Raw genomic sequence first — 16,035 nt, forward strand, 5'->3', positions numbered from 1 at the left:
GCAGGCTGCGTTGTCATGGCGCCGGGGGGCGGAGGGGGCAGCAGGGCGAACTCCAGGCGGGCGATAGCATCGAAACACTTCCTGAGGTGGGGCTGAACGGCCTGGGGGTTCCTGGTCTGAGCCAAGATCTCCAGGAGCTCATCGTTGGACAGGAAGTAGAACCTGGGAACGGTACCGAGAGATGGACCCGTTGATTCATGAAGTGTCTTCCAACATTTTACCACAGGGAACATCACAACACAGTGAGACATGACATCAGCAGATATAGATCCATTAACCAAGTGGTTAAGACAGTGACCACCAATCCTGGTCCTAGAGAGATACATGCAGACAGCGGAGTACCTGGGGAAGATGACTCTCTTGGACTCCAGGTAGGCCTCCAGACACTTCTGGATCTGGTCTAGCAGGGCGTTGTTGTTCTGGAAGATCTCCAGCAGACCTGTAGAGAGACAAAGTGAACAGGGGAGTGGTGTTGGCGTGTGTGATACCCCTCTCTCTCTCTCAGTGTGTGAGTGTGTGTGAGGTGAGAGAGAGAGTTAGTTACCTGGCTGTGTAGCAGCCCTCAGAGCATTGGGAAGCCTGTTGACCTTCCTCATAATCTCCTTCCAGGACTTGTCCACCTGGAGGAACATCTTGGCTTCAGCAGGAAGCTGCCTCTGGATGTCTGGAGCACTGAAAATACTCTCCAGGTAGAGCCAGTTACGCTGACACGTCAGCCACTCTTCCTACAGGAGAGAGAGAGAGAGAGAGAGAGAGAGAGAGAGAGAGAGAGAGAGAGAGAGAGAGAAAGAGAGGGAAGGAGGGATGGAGGTAGAGAGAGAGGTTATATTCTGGAGCACTGAAGATACTCTCCAGGTAGAGCCAGTTACGCTGACACGTCAGCCACTCTTCCTACAGGAGGGAGAGAGAGAGAGAAGTTATCATGTGGAGCACTGAAGATACTCTGCAGGTAGAGCCAGAGAGAGAGAGAGAAGTAGATCAGTGAGAGAAAGAGGGTTAGGATTAGAAGGATAGAGGGGGAGGGGGAGAGAAGGAGGAGAGAATGACCTAGCATTTGATACATGACCATTTGGTGTATAAAACAGCATCATCACACAGTAGCATCCATTTGATTTGGTCTGACACTAGTCTGTCACCTAGAGTTTAGCCAAAACAGTAAATGAATGTGATTGGTCTCGGTCTCACCAGTGTCTGGCTGAAGAGGTTTAGCTGCCTCTGCCACTCGTCTACTCTGGTCTTGATGGGGCCGACGTAGCGAGAGGACGCCACCGTGGCCATGTTGATGGTACTGTCATCCAGCAGCACCTGAATGTCATCAGTTCCTCCCAGGATGAACAGGTCTTTAGACTCCCGGTGGGAGAGAACCGGAAACTCCGTGGTCTTCCAGGAATCCTCAACCTACACAGTGGGGTTGAGTTTAGACAATAGCAATTACAGGAAGTAGAACTACAGCATGGAATCTTTTCATGTTCTTCCTGGGTCTGTCCTACCTTTTTAAGGATGGTCTCCAGGGATGCCTCTCCTGAAGCCTGTCCTGACACCTGGAAGAGAAGAACCAGACTGGGTCAAACACTTTACTGTACTGCTTCTGTTTGACCTGGTTTACCTGCTACAACAGAATGGCTACATACAACTACATCAACAAGTCTGTAGTTGGTACCTCCTGTATGTCCATGTCATAGCAGAGGGTGGGTGTTACCTCCTGTATGTCCATGTCATAGCAGAGGGTGGGTGTTACCTCCTGTATGTCCATGTCATAGCAGAGGGTGTGGGTGTTACCTCCTGTATGTCCATGTCATAGCAGAGGGTGTGTGGTACCTCCTGTATGTCCATGTCATAGCAGAGGGTGGGTGGTACCTCCTGTATGTCCATGTCATAGCAGAGGGTGGATGGTACCTCCTGTATGTCCATGTCATAGCAGAGGGTGGATGGTACCTCCTGTATGTCCATGTCATAGCAGAGGGTGGGTGTTACCTCCTGTATGTCCATGTCATAGCAGAGGGTGTGTGTGTTACCTCCTGTATGTCCATGTCATAGCAGAGGGTGGGTGTTACCTCCTGTATGTCCATGTCATAGCAGAGGGTGTGGGTGTTACCTCCTGTATGTCCATGTCATAGCAGAGGGTGTGGGTGTTACCTCCTGTATGTCCATGTCATAGCAGAGGGTGGGTGTTACCTCCTGTATGTCCATGTCATAGCAGAGGGTGTGGGTGTTACCTCCTGTATGTCCATGTCATAGCAGAGGGTGTGGGTGTTACCTCCTGTATGTCCATGTCATAGCAGAGGGTGTGGGTGGTACCTCCTGTATGTCCATGTCATAGCAGAGGGTGTGGGTGGTACCTCCTGTATGTCCATGTCATAGCAGAGGGTGGGTGGTACCTCCTGTATGTCCATGTCATAGCAGAGGGTGTGGGTGTTACCTCCTGTATGTCCATGTCATAGCAGAGGGTGGGTGTTACCTCCTGTATGTCCATGTCATAGCAGAGGGTGTGGGTGTTACCTCCCGTATGTCCATGTCATAGCAGAGGGTGGGTGTTACCTCCTGTATGTCCATGTCATAGCAGAGGGCGGGTGTTACCTCCTGTATGTCCATGTCATAGCAGAGGGTGGGGTGTTACCTCCTGTATGTCCATGTCATAGCAGAGGGTGGGTGGTACCTCCTGTATGTCCATGTCATAGCAGAGGGTGGGTGGTACCTCCTGTATGTCCATGTCATAGCAGAGGGTGGGTGGTACCTCCTGTATGTCCATGTCATAGCAGAGGGTGGGTGTTACCTCCTGTATGTCCATGTCATAGTAGAGGGTGTGGGTGTTACCTCCTGTATGTCCATGTCATAGCAGAGGGTGGGTGTTACCTCCTGTATGTCCATGTCATAGCAGAGGGTGGGTGTTACCTCCTGTATGTCCATGTCATAGCAGAGGGTGGGTGTTACCTCCTGTATGTCCATGTCATAGCAGAGGGTGGGTGGTACCTCCTGTATGTCCATGTCATAGCAGAGGGTGTGGGTGTTACCTCCTGTATGTCCATGTCATAGCAGAGGGTGGGTGTTACCTCCTGTATGTCCATGTCATAGCAGAGGGTGTGGGTGTTACCTCCCGTATGTCCATGTCATAGCAGAGGGTGGGTGTTACCTCCTGTATGTCCATGTCATAGCAGAGGGCGGGTGTTACCTCCTGTATGTCCATGTCATAGCAGAGGGTGGGTGTTACCTCCTGTATGTCCATGTCATAGCAGAGGGCGGGTGTTACCTCCTGTATGTCCATGTCATAGCAGAGGGTGGGGTGTTACCTCCTGTATGTCCATGTCATAGCAGAGGGTGGGTGGTACCTCCTGTATGTCCATGTCATAGCAGAGGGTGGGTGTTACCTCCTGTATGTCCATGTCATAGCAGAGGGTGGGTGTTACCTCCTGTATGTCCATGTCATAGCAGAGGGTGGGTGGTACCTCCTGTATGTCCATGTCATAGCAGAGGGTGTGGGTGTTACCTCCTGTATGTCCATGTCATAGCAGAGGGTGGGTGTTACCTCCTGTATGTCCATGTCATAGCAGAGGGTGTGGGTGTTACCTCCCGTATGTCCATGTCATAGCAGAGGGTGGGTGTTACCTCCTGTATGTCCATGTCATAGCAGAGGGCGGGTGTTACCTCCTGTATGTCCATGTCATAGCAGAGGGTGGGTGTTACCTCCTGTATGTCCATGTCATAGCAGAGGGCGGGTGTTACCTCCTGTATGTCCATGTCATAGCAGAGGGTGGGGTGTTACCTCCTGTATGTCCATGTCATAGCAGAGGGTGGGTGGTACCTCCTGTATGTCCATGTCATAGCAGAGGGTGGGTGTTACCTCCTGTATGTCCATGTCATAGCAGAGGGTGGGTGTTACCTCCTGTATCGCTTCGCTGTAGCTGAAGATGTTGAGTTCCTCTAGAGAGGCCAGAGTTTGAGGTTCCTCCAGGAGACTGGTCTCTATGATGGCCTCCAGAATCTCCCAGTGTCTGCCCTTCAGACACGGGTTACGCAGGTCTGTGATCACTGGGAGCTGGAGGGAGAAAACACACACACACGTTACACTCACACACACACACACACACACACACACACACACACACACACACACACACACACACACACACACACACACACACACACACACACACACACACACACTCACACACACACACACACACACACACACACACACACACACACACACACACACACACACACACACACACACACACACACACTGAGTGTACAAAACATTAGTACTCCCTTCTGCCCTCAGAACAGTCTCAATTCGTCAGGACATGGACTCTACAAGGTGTTGAAAGCGTTCCACAGGGATGCTGGCCCATGTTGACTCCAATGCTTCCCACAGTTGTGTCAAGTTGGCTGGATGTCTTTTGGTTGGTGGACCATTCTTGATACACACAGGAAACTGTTGAGTGTGAAAAACCCAGCAGCGTTGCAGTTCTTTACACACTCAAACCGGTGAGCCTGGCACCTACTACCATACCCCATTCAAAGGCACTTTAATCTTTTGTCTTGCCCATTCACCCTCTGAATGGAACACACAATCCATGAATCTATTGTCTCAAGGCTTAAAAATCCTTCTTTAACATGTCTCCTCCCCTTCATCTACACTGATTGAAGTGGATTTAACAAGTGACATCAATAAGGATCATAGTTTTCACCAGGTCAGTCTGTGTCATGGAAAGAGCAGGTGTTTCTAATGTTTTGTACACTCATGCATATACAGTATATTACAGACTGTAACAAAAAACACCTGTCACACATCATATCAACATCAACTGGAGAGAATCATCACACACACATCATACCTTCTCCCTCATGGCCTCAACGTGCTCTTTGAGTCGTGGAACCACACTGTTGGGTGGCAGGCCTTTCTCCAGCTGGTTCACACACTTGGCATACTTATTGACCTGGGCACTCAGAGTCTCTGGGTCCAACTCCTCAAACTTACACTGGGAGGGAGAGAGAGAAGGACAGGTGGAGTATACTACTGTTATTACATACACTGAGAAGATAGGTGGAGTATACTACTGTTATTACATACACTGAGAAGATAGGTGGAGTATACTACTGTTATTACATACACTGAGAAGACAGGTGGAGTATACTACTGTTATTACATACTCTGAGAAGACAGGTGGAGTATACTACTGTTATTACATACACTGAGAAGACAGGTGGAGTATACTACTGTTATTACATACTCTGAGAAGATAGGTGGAGTATACTACTGTTATTACATACACTGAGAAGACAGGTGGAGTATACTACTGTTATTACATACTCTGAGAAGATAGGTGGAGTATACTACTGTTATTACATACACTGAGAAGATAGGTGGAGTATACTACTGTTATTACATACACTGAGAAGACAGGTGGAGTATACTACTGTTATTACATACTCTGAGAAGATAGGTGGAGTATACTACTGTTATTACATACTCTGAGAAGATAGGTGGCGTATACTACTGTTATTACATACTCTGAGAAGACAGGTGGAGTATACTACTGTTATTACATACACTGAGAAGACAGGTGGAGTATACTACTGTTATTACATACTCTGAGAAGACAGGTGGAGTATACTACTGTTATTACATACTCTGAGAAGACAGGTGGAGTATACTACTGTTATTACATACACTGAGAAGACAGGTGGAGTATACTACTGTTATTACATACACTGAGAAGACAGGTGGAGTATACTACTGTTATTACATACTCTGAGAAGACAGGTGGAGTATACTACTGTTATTACATACTCTGAGAAGATAGGTGGAGTATACTACTGTTATTACATACTCTGAGAAGATAGGTGGAGTATACTACTGTTATTACATACTCTGAGAAGACAGGTGGAGTATACTACTGTTATTACATACTCTGAGAAGACAGGTGGAGTATACTACTGTTATTACATACACTGAGAAGACAGGTGGAGTATACTACTGTTACTACATACACTGAGAAGACAGGTGGAGTATACTACTGTTACTACATACACTGAGAAGGAAGATACACAGGCAGTTAGAATATGTTGCTGTAGCCTCATTTTGGGACAAAATGGTATTAACTTTTGCAGCATGGTCAGAATGCAAAAGGTGAGACTGAGACAGCGGAGGAATAGAGGAACAATCCCCTTTGTAAAGTGTCAGAAGTGTATGGTAGGGAACACAGTGTCTTGTGTGTGATATCTAACCCCCTGCATGGTTCCATACTGTACCTCCATCCAGCCGGCCTGCAGGGCATCCCACTCCTCCAGAGAGTCCCACAGCAGCTGTTTCAGTTTCACCTCCGCACTCAGCTCCTCTAACGCCTCGTACTTAGTCACCTCCACCTACAGAGGTCAGGGGTTAGAGGTCAGAGAGGGGTCACTCAGCTCCTCTAACGCCTCGTACTTAGTCACCTCCACCTACAGAGGTCAGGGGTTAGAGGTCAGAGAGGGGTCACTCAGCTCCTCTAACGCCTCGTACTTAGTCACCTCCACCTACAGAGGTTAGGGGTTAGAGGTCAGAGAGGGGTCACTCAGCTCCTCTAACGCCTCGTACTTAGTCACCTCCACCTACAGAGGTTAGGGGTTAGAGGTCAGAGAGGGGTCACTCAGCTCCTCTAACGCCTCGTACTTAGTCACCTCCACCTACAGAGGTCAGGGGTTAGAGGTCAGAGAGGGGTCACTCAGCTCCTCTAACGCCTCGTACTTAGTCACCTCCACCTACAGAGGTCAGGGGTTAGAGGTCAGAGAGGGGTCACTCAGCTCCTCTAACGCCTCGTACTTAGTCACCTCCACCTACAGAGGTCAGGGGTTAGAGGTCAGAGAGGGGTCACTCAGCTCCTCTAACGCCTCGTACTTAGTCACCTCCACCTACAGAGGTCAGGGGTTAGAGGTCAGAGAGGGGTCACTCAGCTCCTCTAACGCCTCGTACTTAGTCACCTCCACCTACAGAGGTCAGGGGTTAGAGGTCAGAGAGGGGTCACTCAGCTCCTCTAACGCCTCGTACTTAGTCACCTCCACCTACAGAGGTCAGGGGTTAGAGGTCAGAGAGGGGTCACTCAGGTCCTCTAACGCCTCGTACTTAGTCACCTCCACCTACAGAGGTCAGGGGTTAGAGGTCAGAGAGGGGTCACTCAGCTCCTCTAACGCCTCGTACTTAGTCACCTCCACCTACAGAGGTCAGGGGTTAGAGGTCAGAGAGGGGTCACTCAGCTCCTCTAACGCCTCGTACTTAGTCACCTCCACCTACAGAGGTCAGGGGTTAGAGGTCAGAGAGGGGTCACTCAGCTCCTCTAACGCCTCGTACTTAGTCACCTCCACCTACAGAGGTTAGGGGTTAGAGGTCAGAGAGGGGTCACTCAGCTCCTCTAACGCCTCGTACTTAGTCACCTCCACCTACAGAGGTCAGGGGTTAGAGGTCAGAGAGGGGTCACTCAGCTCCTCTAACGCCTCGTACTTAGTCACCTCCACCTACAGAGGTCAGGGGTTAGAGGTCAGAGAGGGGTCACTCAGCTCCTCTAACGCCTCGTACTTAGTCACCTCCACCTACAGAGGTCAGGGGTTAGAGGTCAGAGAGGGGTCACTCAGCTCCTCTAACGCCTCGTACTTAGTCACCTCCACCTACAGAGGTCAGGGGTTAGAGGTCAGAGAGGGGTCACTCAGCTCCTCTAACGCCTCGTACTTAGTCACCTCCACCTACAGAGGTCAGGGGTTAGAGGTCAGAGAGGGGTCACTCAGCTCCTCTAACGCCTCGTACTTAGTCACCTCCACCTACAGAGGTCAGGGGTTAGAGGTCAGAGAGGGGTCACTCAGCTCCTCTAACGCCTCGTACTTAGTCACCTCCACCTACAGAAGTCAGGGGTTAGAGGTCAGAGAGGGGTCACTCAGCTCCTCTAACGCCTCGTACTTAGTCACCTCCACCTACAGAGGTCAGGGGTTAGAGGTCAGAGAGGGGTCACTCAGCTCCTCTAACGCCTCGTACTTAGTCACCTCCACCTACAGAGGTTAGGGGTTAGAGGTCAGAGAGGGGTCACTCAGCTCCTCTAACGCCTCGTACTTAGTCACCTCCACCTACAGAGGTTAGGGGTTAGAGGTCAGAGAGGGGTCACTCAGCTCCTCTAACGCCTCGTACTTAGTCACCTCCACCTACAGAGGTCAGGGGTTAGAGGTCAGAGAGGGGTCACTCAGCTCCTCTAACGCCTCGTACTTAGTCACCTCCACCTACAGAGGTCAGGGGTTAGAGGTCAGAGAGGGGTCACTCAGCTCCTCTAACGCCTCGTACTTAGTCACCTCCACCTACAGAGGTCAGGGGTTAGAGGTCAGAGAGGGGTCACTCAGGTCCTCTAACGCCTCGTACTTAGTCACCTCCACCTACAGAGGTCAGGGGTTAGAGGTCAGAGAGGGGTCACTCAGCTCCTCTAACGCCTCGTACTTAGTCACCTCCACCTACAGAGGTTAGGGGTTAGAGGTCAGAGAGGGGTCACTCAGCTCCTCTAACGCCTCGTACTTAGTCACCTCCACCTACAGAGGTCAGGGGTTAGAGGTCAGAGAGGGGTCACTCAGCTCCTCTAACGCCTCGTACTTAGTCACCTCCACCTACAGAGGTCAGGGGTTAGAGGTCAGAGAGGGGTCACTCAGGTCCGCTAACGCCTCGTACTTAGTCACCTCCACCTACAGAGGTCAGGGGTTAGAGGTCAGAGAGTGATGACTCTACTTGAGGGTAGTGGACAAGAAGGGTGAAAGGGGTCAATGAGGGATAGAGAATATAGGCATCCTTTGAAAGAGACACCTCAATCAATGCACATCCAGGTGTGAAAAAGTGCCAAAGGGAATATACTTAAAACGCACAACAGTACTATATAAGTTACTCTACATTTAACTATACTGTTTCTCTCAAGGAACAATGGTGAAAAGTGGTGTTTTGCTGCCTTCTGGTGGTCAGAAGACATACTGTATCCTAGTACTCTGCATCTCATCTATGTATTGTATCGTATAGTATTGTATAGTATTGTATAGTATTGTATTGTATTGTATTGTATTGTATTGTAGAATATTGTATTGTATAGTATAGTATCGTATAGTATGGTATTGCATGGTATGGTGTATTGTAGTACCTTGAAATTCTTCTGGAAAGACTTGTACTGGAAGGCCTGGGTCTGCAGCTCGTCTATGGAGACCTGGACCTCCTCCAGCAGCAGACGGACCTTGGGACGCTCAGCGTTGATGTCCATGATCTGATTGTTCTGGGGAGCAGAGATTAACACATACACACAGTTATATATGGATCAGGGATGGGCAACTGTTTTGCTCGCAGCAAAATTTCACCTAGAGCCCCAAAAAGGCTAGGGCCGGCTCTGCCTGCATGTGTGGGTATGCAGACCCGCGAGCCACTGCGGCCATTCATTACAAGCTCAGATCAAAGTTGCCCCTTCCTGATCTGGATCAAACCCATACACATCTCTATTTACCTTACCCTGACAGACTAAATTGTCTTTTCAGGTCAGTTGATTTAGAGCACAACGACCTGGGGAAGAGGAACCCAGTTGTAAATGACTGTCATATCCAGAGACTAATGTATACATTCTTAGCTTTTTCCACGGTTATTTATAAAGCCTATCTGGGGACAAACACTGACCCTTAGCGTGATGGTGAAGCTAGTGTGATACAAAGCATCTGAACGTTGACCCTTGACCTCTAGTTACCTGAGCCTGCTGTTTGACCCTCTTGACCTCCTTGTTGAGGTCGGTGATGTCCCGTTGGAGGTGGATACAGAACTTGTCCACGTTGGCGTCCTTCTCTCCCACGGCCTTGTCGATGGCGTTGCGTACGGCGGTGACTGAGGGTTTCAGGGTGGCGTAGACTGCAAAGTCCTCAGGAGGGCTGGGCACGGAGTAGGAGTCTATCAGCTTGTACATCTGGGACACGGTCTCTGTCTGCTCGTCCAACCACTCCATCTGACACACAAATACACAGACCATGAAAGAACTGTCAGCGTTTCCCCCAGATGTTTTCCTAGGCGGGCCATAATGGCTGCAAACAGAAATTCGACTAAGTCCTTTCCCAGAAACATGCACGAAAGACTTTCACCTGACAACATGAAACCAACACCACTGACCCCCTGGGTCATCTTTCCCAGTAGTTTGGTAATGAGTAATGTAACAATGACTACAGTGTGATACAAAGTGACGAAGCACTCTGGGACTGCGTCCGCTACTCTGGGACTGCGTCCTCTACTCTGGGACTGCGTCCTCTACTCTGGGACTGCGTCCTCTACTCTGGGACTGCGTCCTCTACTCTGGGACTGCGTCCGCTACTCTGGGACTGCGTCCTCTACTCTGGAGCTGTGTCAGTCTCTTGAATGAAGAAGATGATGGCTCTGTGTGACCATCAACCTTAACCTAATTCTCCTAACCTGCTACGTTCATTTTCCTGACCCTGCTGTGTAAGTTCTCCTAACCTGCTACATTCATTTTCCTGACCCTGCTGCGTAAGTTCTCCTAACCTGCTACGTTCATTTTCCTGACCCTGCTGCGTAAGTTCTCCTTACCTGCTACATTCATTTTCCTGACCCTGCTGTGTAAGTTCTCCTAACCTGCTACGTTCATTTTCCTGACCCTGCTGTGTAAGTTCTCCTTACCTGCTACGTTCATTTTCCTGACCCTGCTGTGTAAGTTCTCCTAACCTGCTACGTTCATTTTCCTGACCCTGCTGCGTAAGTTCTCCTTACCTGCTACGTTCATTTTCCTGACCCTGCTGCGTAAGTTCTCCTAACCTGCTACGTTCATTTTCCTGACCCTGCTGCGTAACTTCTCCTTACCTGCTACGTTCATTTTCCTGACCCTGCTGTGTAAGTTCTCCTAACCTGCTACGTTCATTTTCCTGACCCTGCTGTGTAAGTTCTCCTAACCTGCTACGTTCATTTTCCTGACCCTGCTGCGTAAGTTCTCCTAACCTGCTACGTTCATTTTCCTGACCCTGCTGCGTAAGTTCTCCTAACCTGCTACGTTCATTTTCCTGACCCTGCTGTGTAAGTTCTCCTAACCTGCTACGTTCATTTTCCTGACCCTGCTGTGTAAGTTCTCCTAACCTGCTACGTTCATTTTCCTGACCCTGCTGTGTAAGTTCTCCTAACCTGCTACGTTCATTTTCCTGACCCTGCTGTGTAAGTTCTCCTAACCTGCTACGTTCATTTTCCTGACCCTGCTGTGTAAGTTCTCCTAACCTGCTACGTTCATTTTCCTGACCCTGCTGTGTAAGTTCTCCTAACCTGCTACGTTCATTTTCCTGACCCTGCTGTGTAAGTTCTCCTAACCTGCTACGTTCATTTTCCTGACCCTGCTGTGTAAGTTCTCCTAACCTGCTACGTTCATTTTCCTGACCCTGCTGCGTAAGTTCTCCTAACCTGCTACGTTCATTTTCCTGACCCTGCTGTGTAAGTTCTCCTAACCTGCTACGTTCATTTTCCTGACCCTGCTGTGTAAGTTCTCCTAACCTGCTACGTTCATTTTCCTGACCCTGCTGTGTAAGTTCTCCTAACCTGCTACGTTCATTTTCCTGACCCTGCTGTGTAAGTTCTCCTAACCTGCTACGTTCATTTTCCTGACCCTGCTGTGTAAGTTCTCCTAACCTGCTACGTTCATTTTCCTGACCCTGCTGTGTAAGTTCTCCTTACCTGCCACGAAAAAGTCAACTTTTACAAAAGCTGTATCCCTTCTAGACAAAACCGTCTCTTACCCGCTCCTGTATCTCCTCTAGGAAGGTGAGGGAGTTGACAAACTCTGTAGTTGCAGAGGGGATGAACTCCAGTTTGAACTGGGCATCCTGAGCCTCAGCGATGATGGCGTCGATCTTTCTCTTGGCCAGCAGGGGGAGCATGTCATTGATGGCCTGGAGGGGAGGGTGGGGGGGCAGCACAGGCGTTAATGTTGGTCAGTGGATGGACGGCCCAATCCCAAATCCACCGCTTGACCCTATGCCCTATGGACTTGTGGAGAACCGAGAGGATTTGACATGTGTAAGCAATTTGGTAATAGCTCAAATTTGCCCTCTGATAGGCTAAGTGGAAGTTTATATTTATACATATTGCTAACACCAATTAAAAAGTTTCAGATCTCCACAGTGCAAAGGCCCAGGGTCTAGGGGGTGATTTAACACTGGGTAATTGTGTGATCCTCTCCTCCTACCTTCAGACAGCGTAGTGGTGAGGGGATGAGCTTCCCTTTGAGCAGAGTGGTGTCTACCAGCAGCAGGCCCAGGTGTCTCTTCTGTTTGATGGCCAGGGTCTCTTTATGTTGGCCGTGGTACTTCTCCAGACTCTCAGTGAAGAACGCCACTCCTACAGGGAACAGGACAGGGTACAGAGTCACATGATGACTCTCTAGACAGTTTAAAAAAGAGAGATGGGGAGTGTTGATTTGCCACTGTGAAATATACAGAAAACATCCTCACTGGATCCAAAAGTCTGAATGAACTGAGACAAAATGGATATGCTGCTGTGGTATTTGTGTTGAATGTAGAAACTCAAAGCTATATACTGAAAAGGAGTGCCTTGGCTAATCCATTTTTCTCTGTTCCCTAGTAAGTTCATTTAATTGATGATGTTGGTGATGATGATGAAGAGTGTTGCTACGGTACCGTGATCTTGATCTCTGAGCGCGTCCAGGTCCAGACTCTCATTCTCTCTGTAGAAGACGCGGAAGCTCTCAAAGGTGCGCGCGTACACGCTGGCCGAGTCAAACGCAAACTGGAGCGATTGCTGAGAGGGAGCGAGAGGAGGAGGAAGAGGGAGACGAGGAGAGACAACAAAACAAACTTCTTAATGAAGCAGCCAGTTAGACGAACACTCAGGGAATCAGGGCACAAGGACAAAGAGGCAAGATAACAAAACATTGGACCGTGATAGTCCTTTAACTGCCACAACAGATTTAGAGAGCTTTGGCATTAGGAATCATTATAGACACCAAGTTGACACCAAAATGTCCAAGACAATTACAATCCACTTAGCTAATTGAAATGACCTTTAAAAAGGACACAGAATGCTGACCTTGATGTCCAGGATGATGTTCAGCAGGTGTTTATCATCCTCTAACATGGCCTCCAGACCAGGGCCGTCACCACACGTCTTCTCCTCCACCTGAATGGTAGTGGAATACAACCATGTTATGATAGGATAGTATCTCTAACTGGACTACATCTCCTCTACCTGAATGGTAGTGGAATACAACCATGTTATGATAGGATAGTATCTCTAACTGGATTACATCTCCTCCACCTGAATGGTAGTGGAATACAACCCTGTTATGATAGGATAGTATCTCTAACTGGATTACATCTCCTCCACCTGAATGGTAGTGGAATACAACCATGTTATGATAGGATAGTATCTCTAACTGGATTACATCTCCTCTACCTGAATGGTAGTGGAATACAACCATGTTATGATAGGATAGTATCTCTAACTGGATTACATCTCCTCCACCTGAATGGTAGTGGAATACAACCCTGTTATGATAGGATAGTATCTCTAACTGGATTACATCTCCTCCACCTGAATGGTAGTGGAATACAACCATGTTATGATAGGATAGTATCTCTAACTGGATTACATCTCCTCTACCTGAATGGTAGTGGAATACAACCATGTTATGATAGGATAGTATCTCTAACTGGATTACATCTCCTCTACCTGAATGGTAGTGGAATACAACCATGTTATGATAGGATAGTATCACTAACTGGATTACATCTCCTCTACCTGAATGGTAGTGGAATATAACCATGTTATGATAGTATCTCTAACTGGATTACATCTCATCTACCTGAATGGTAGTGGAATACAACCATGTTATGATAGGATAGTATCTCTAACTGGATTACATCTCCTCCACCTGAATGGTAGTGGAATATAACCATGTTATGATAGTATCTCTAACTGGATTACATCTCATCTACCTGAATGGTGGTGGAATACAACCATGTTATGATAGGATAGTATCTCTAACTGGATTACATCTCCTCCACCTGAATGGTAGTGGAATACAACCATGTTATGATAGGATAGTATCTCTAACTGGATTACACCTCCTCTACCTGAATGGTAGTGGAATACAACCATGTTATGATAGGATAGTATCTCTAACTGGATTACATCTCCTCCACCTGAATGGTAGTGGAATACAACCATGTTATGATAGGATAGTATCTCTAACTGGATTACATCTCCTCCACCTGAATGGTAGTGGAATACAACCATGTTATGATAGGATAGTATCTCTAACTGGATTACATCTCCTCCACCTGAATGGTAGTGGAATACAACCATGTTATGATAGGATAGTATCTCTAACTGGATTACATCTCCTCCACCTGAATGGTAGTGGAATACAACCATGTTATGATAGGATAGTATCTCTAACTGGATTACATCTCCTCTACCTGAATGGTAGTGGAATACAACCATGTTATGATAGGATAGTATCACTAACTGGACTACATCTCCTCCACCTGAATGGTAGTGGAATACAACCATGTTATGATAGGATAGTATCTCTAACTGGATTACACCTCCTCTACCTGAATGGTAGTGGAATACAACCATGTTATGATAGGATAGTATCTCTAACTGGATTACATCTCCTCCACCTGAATGGTAGTGGAATACAACCATGTTATGATAGGATAGTATCTCTAACTGGATTACATCTCCTCTACCTGAATGGTAGTGGAATACAACCATGTTATGATAGGATAGTATCTCTAACTGGATTACATCTCCTCCACCTGAATGGTAGTGGAATACAACCATGTTATGATAGGATAGTATCTCTAACTGGATTACATCTCCTCCACCTGAATGGTAGTGGAATACAACCATGTTATGATAGGATAGTATCTCTAACTGGATTACATCTCCTCTACCTGAATGGTAGTGGAATACAACCATGTTATGATAGGATAGTATCTCTAACTGGATTACATCTCCTCTACCTGAATGGTAGTGGAATACAACCATGTTATGATAGGATAGTATCTCTAACTGGATTACATCTCCTCCACCTGAATGGTAGTGGAATACAACCATGTTATGATAGGATAGTATCTCTAACTGGATTACATCTCCTCTACCTGAATGGTAGTGGAATATAACCATGTTATGATAGTATCTCTAACTGGATTACATCTCATCTACCTGAATGGTAGTGGAATACAACCATGTTATGATAGGATAGTATCTCTAACTGGATTACATCTCCTCCACCTGAATGGTAGTGGAATACAACCATGTTATGATAGGATAGTATCTCTAACTGGATTACATCTCCTCTACCTGAATGGTAGTGGAATACAACCATGTTATAATAGGATAGTATCTCTAACTGGATTACATCTCCTCCACCTGAATGGTAGTGGAATACAACCATGTTATGATAGGATAGTATCTCTAACTGGATTACACCTCCTCTACCTGAATGGTAGTGGAATACAACCATGTTATGATAGGATAGTATCTCTAACTGGATTACATCTCCTCCACCTGAATGGTAGTGGAATACAACCATGTTATGATAGGATAGTATCTCTAACTGGATTACATCTCCTCCACCTGAATGGTAGTGGAATACAACCATGTTATGATAGGATAGTATCTCTAACTGGATTACATCTCCTCCACCTGAATGGTAGTGGAATACAACCATGTTATGATAGGATAGTATCTCTAACTGGATTACATCTCCTCCACCTGAATGGTAGTGGAATACAACCATGTTATGATAGGATAGTATCTCTAACTGGATTACATCTCCTCTACCTGAATGGTAGTGGAATACAACCATGTTATGATAGTATCTCTAACTGGATTACATCTCATCCACCTGAATGGTAGTGGAATACAACCATGTTATGATAGGATAGTATCTCTAACTGGATTACATCTCCTCCACCTGAATGGTAGTGGAATACAACCATGTTATGATAGGATAGTATCTCTAACTGGATTACATCTCCTCCACCTGA

General features: G+C 47.3%; 1 protein-coding gene across 2 annotated transcripts in view; it reads right to left on the minus strand.

The window, feature by feature from the left end:
• LOC106599229 (dynein axonemal heavy chain 6) overlaps positions 1–16,035 on the minus strand; it is a 206,915-nt gene that overhangs the window by 156,120 nt on the left and 34,760 nt on the right. The window contains exons 12-25 of one of the 2 annotated variants that reach the window (XM_082978583.1): positions 13,064–13,153; positions 12,655–12,775; positions 12,204–12,355; positions 11,755–11,907; positions 9,723–9,974; positions 9,135–9,263; positions 6,253–6,366; positions 4,836–4,979; positions 3,878–4,033; positions 1,491–1,541; positions 1,186–1,398; positions 545–725; positions 343–439; positions 1–162 (exon numbers count right to left, since the gene is read on the minus strand). The exon at positions 1–162 is cut by the window's left edge and continues 67 nt beyond it. In XM_082978583.1, coding sequence (XP_082834709.1) covers positions 1–162; positions 343–439; positions 545–725; positions 1,186–1,398; positions 1,491–1,541; positions 3,878–4,033; positions 4,836–4,979; positions 6,253–6,366; positions 9,135–9,263; positions 9,723–9,974; positions 11,755–11,907; positions 12,204–12,355; positions 12,655–12,775; positions 13,064–13,153 — 2,015 coding nt within the window. Of the gene's footprint in view, positions 163–342; positions 440–544; positions 892–1,185; positions 1,399–1,490; positions 1,626–3,877; positions 4,034–4,835; positions 4,980–6,252; positions 6,367–9,134; positions 9,264–9,722; positions 9,975–11,754; positions 11,908–12,203; positions 12,356–12,654; positions 12,776–13,063; positions 13,154–16,035 lie in introns of those variants that run through there. The other variant, XM_082978584.1, reaches the window with a different exon arrangement.

This window comes from Salmo salar, chromosome 08 (genome assembly GCF_965601325.2).
Source record: "Salmo salar chromosome 08, fSalSal1, whole genome shotgun sequence".
NCBI classification, from domain to species: Eukaryota; Metazoa; Chordata; class Actinopteri; order Salmoniformes; family Salmonidae; genus Salmo; species Salmo salar.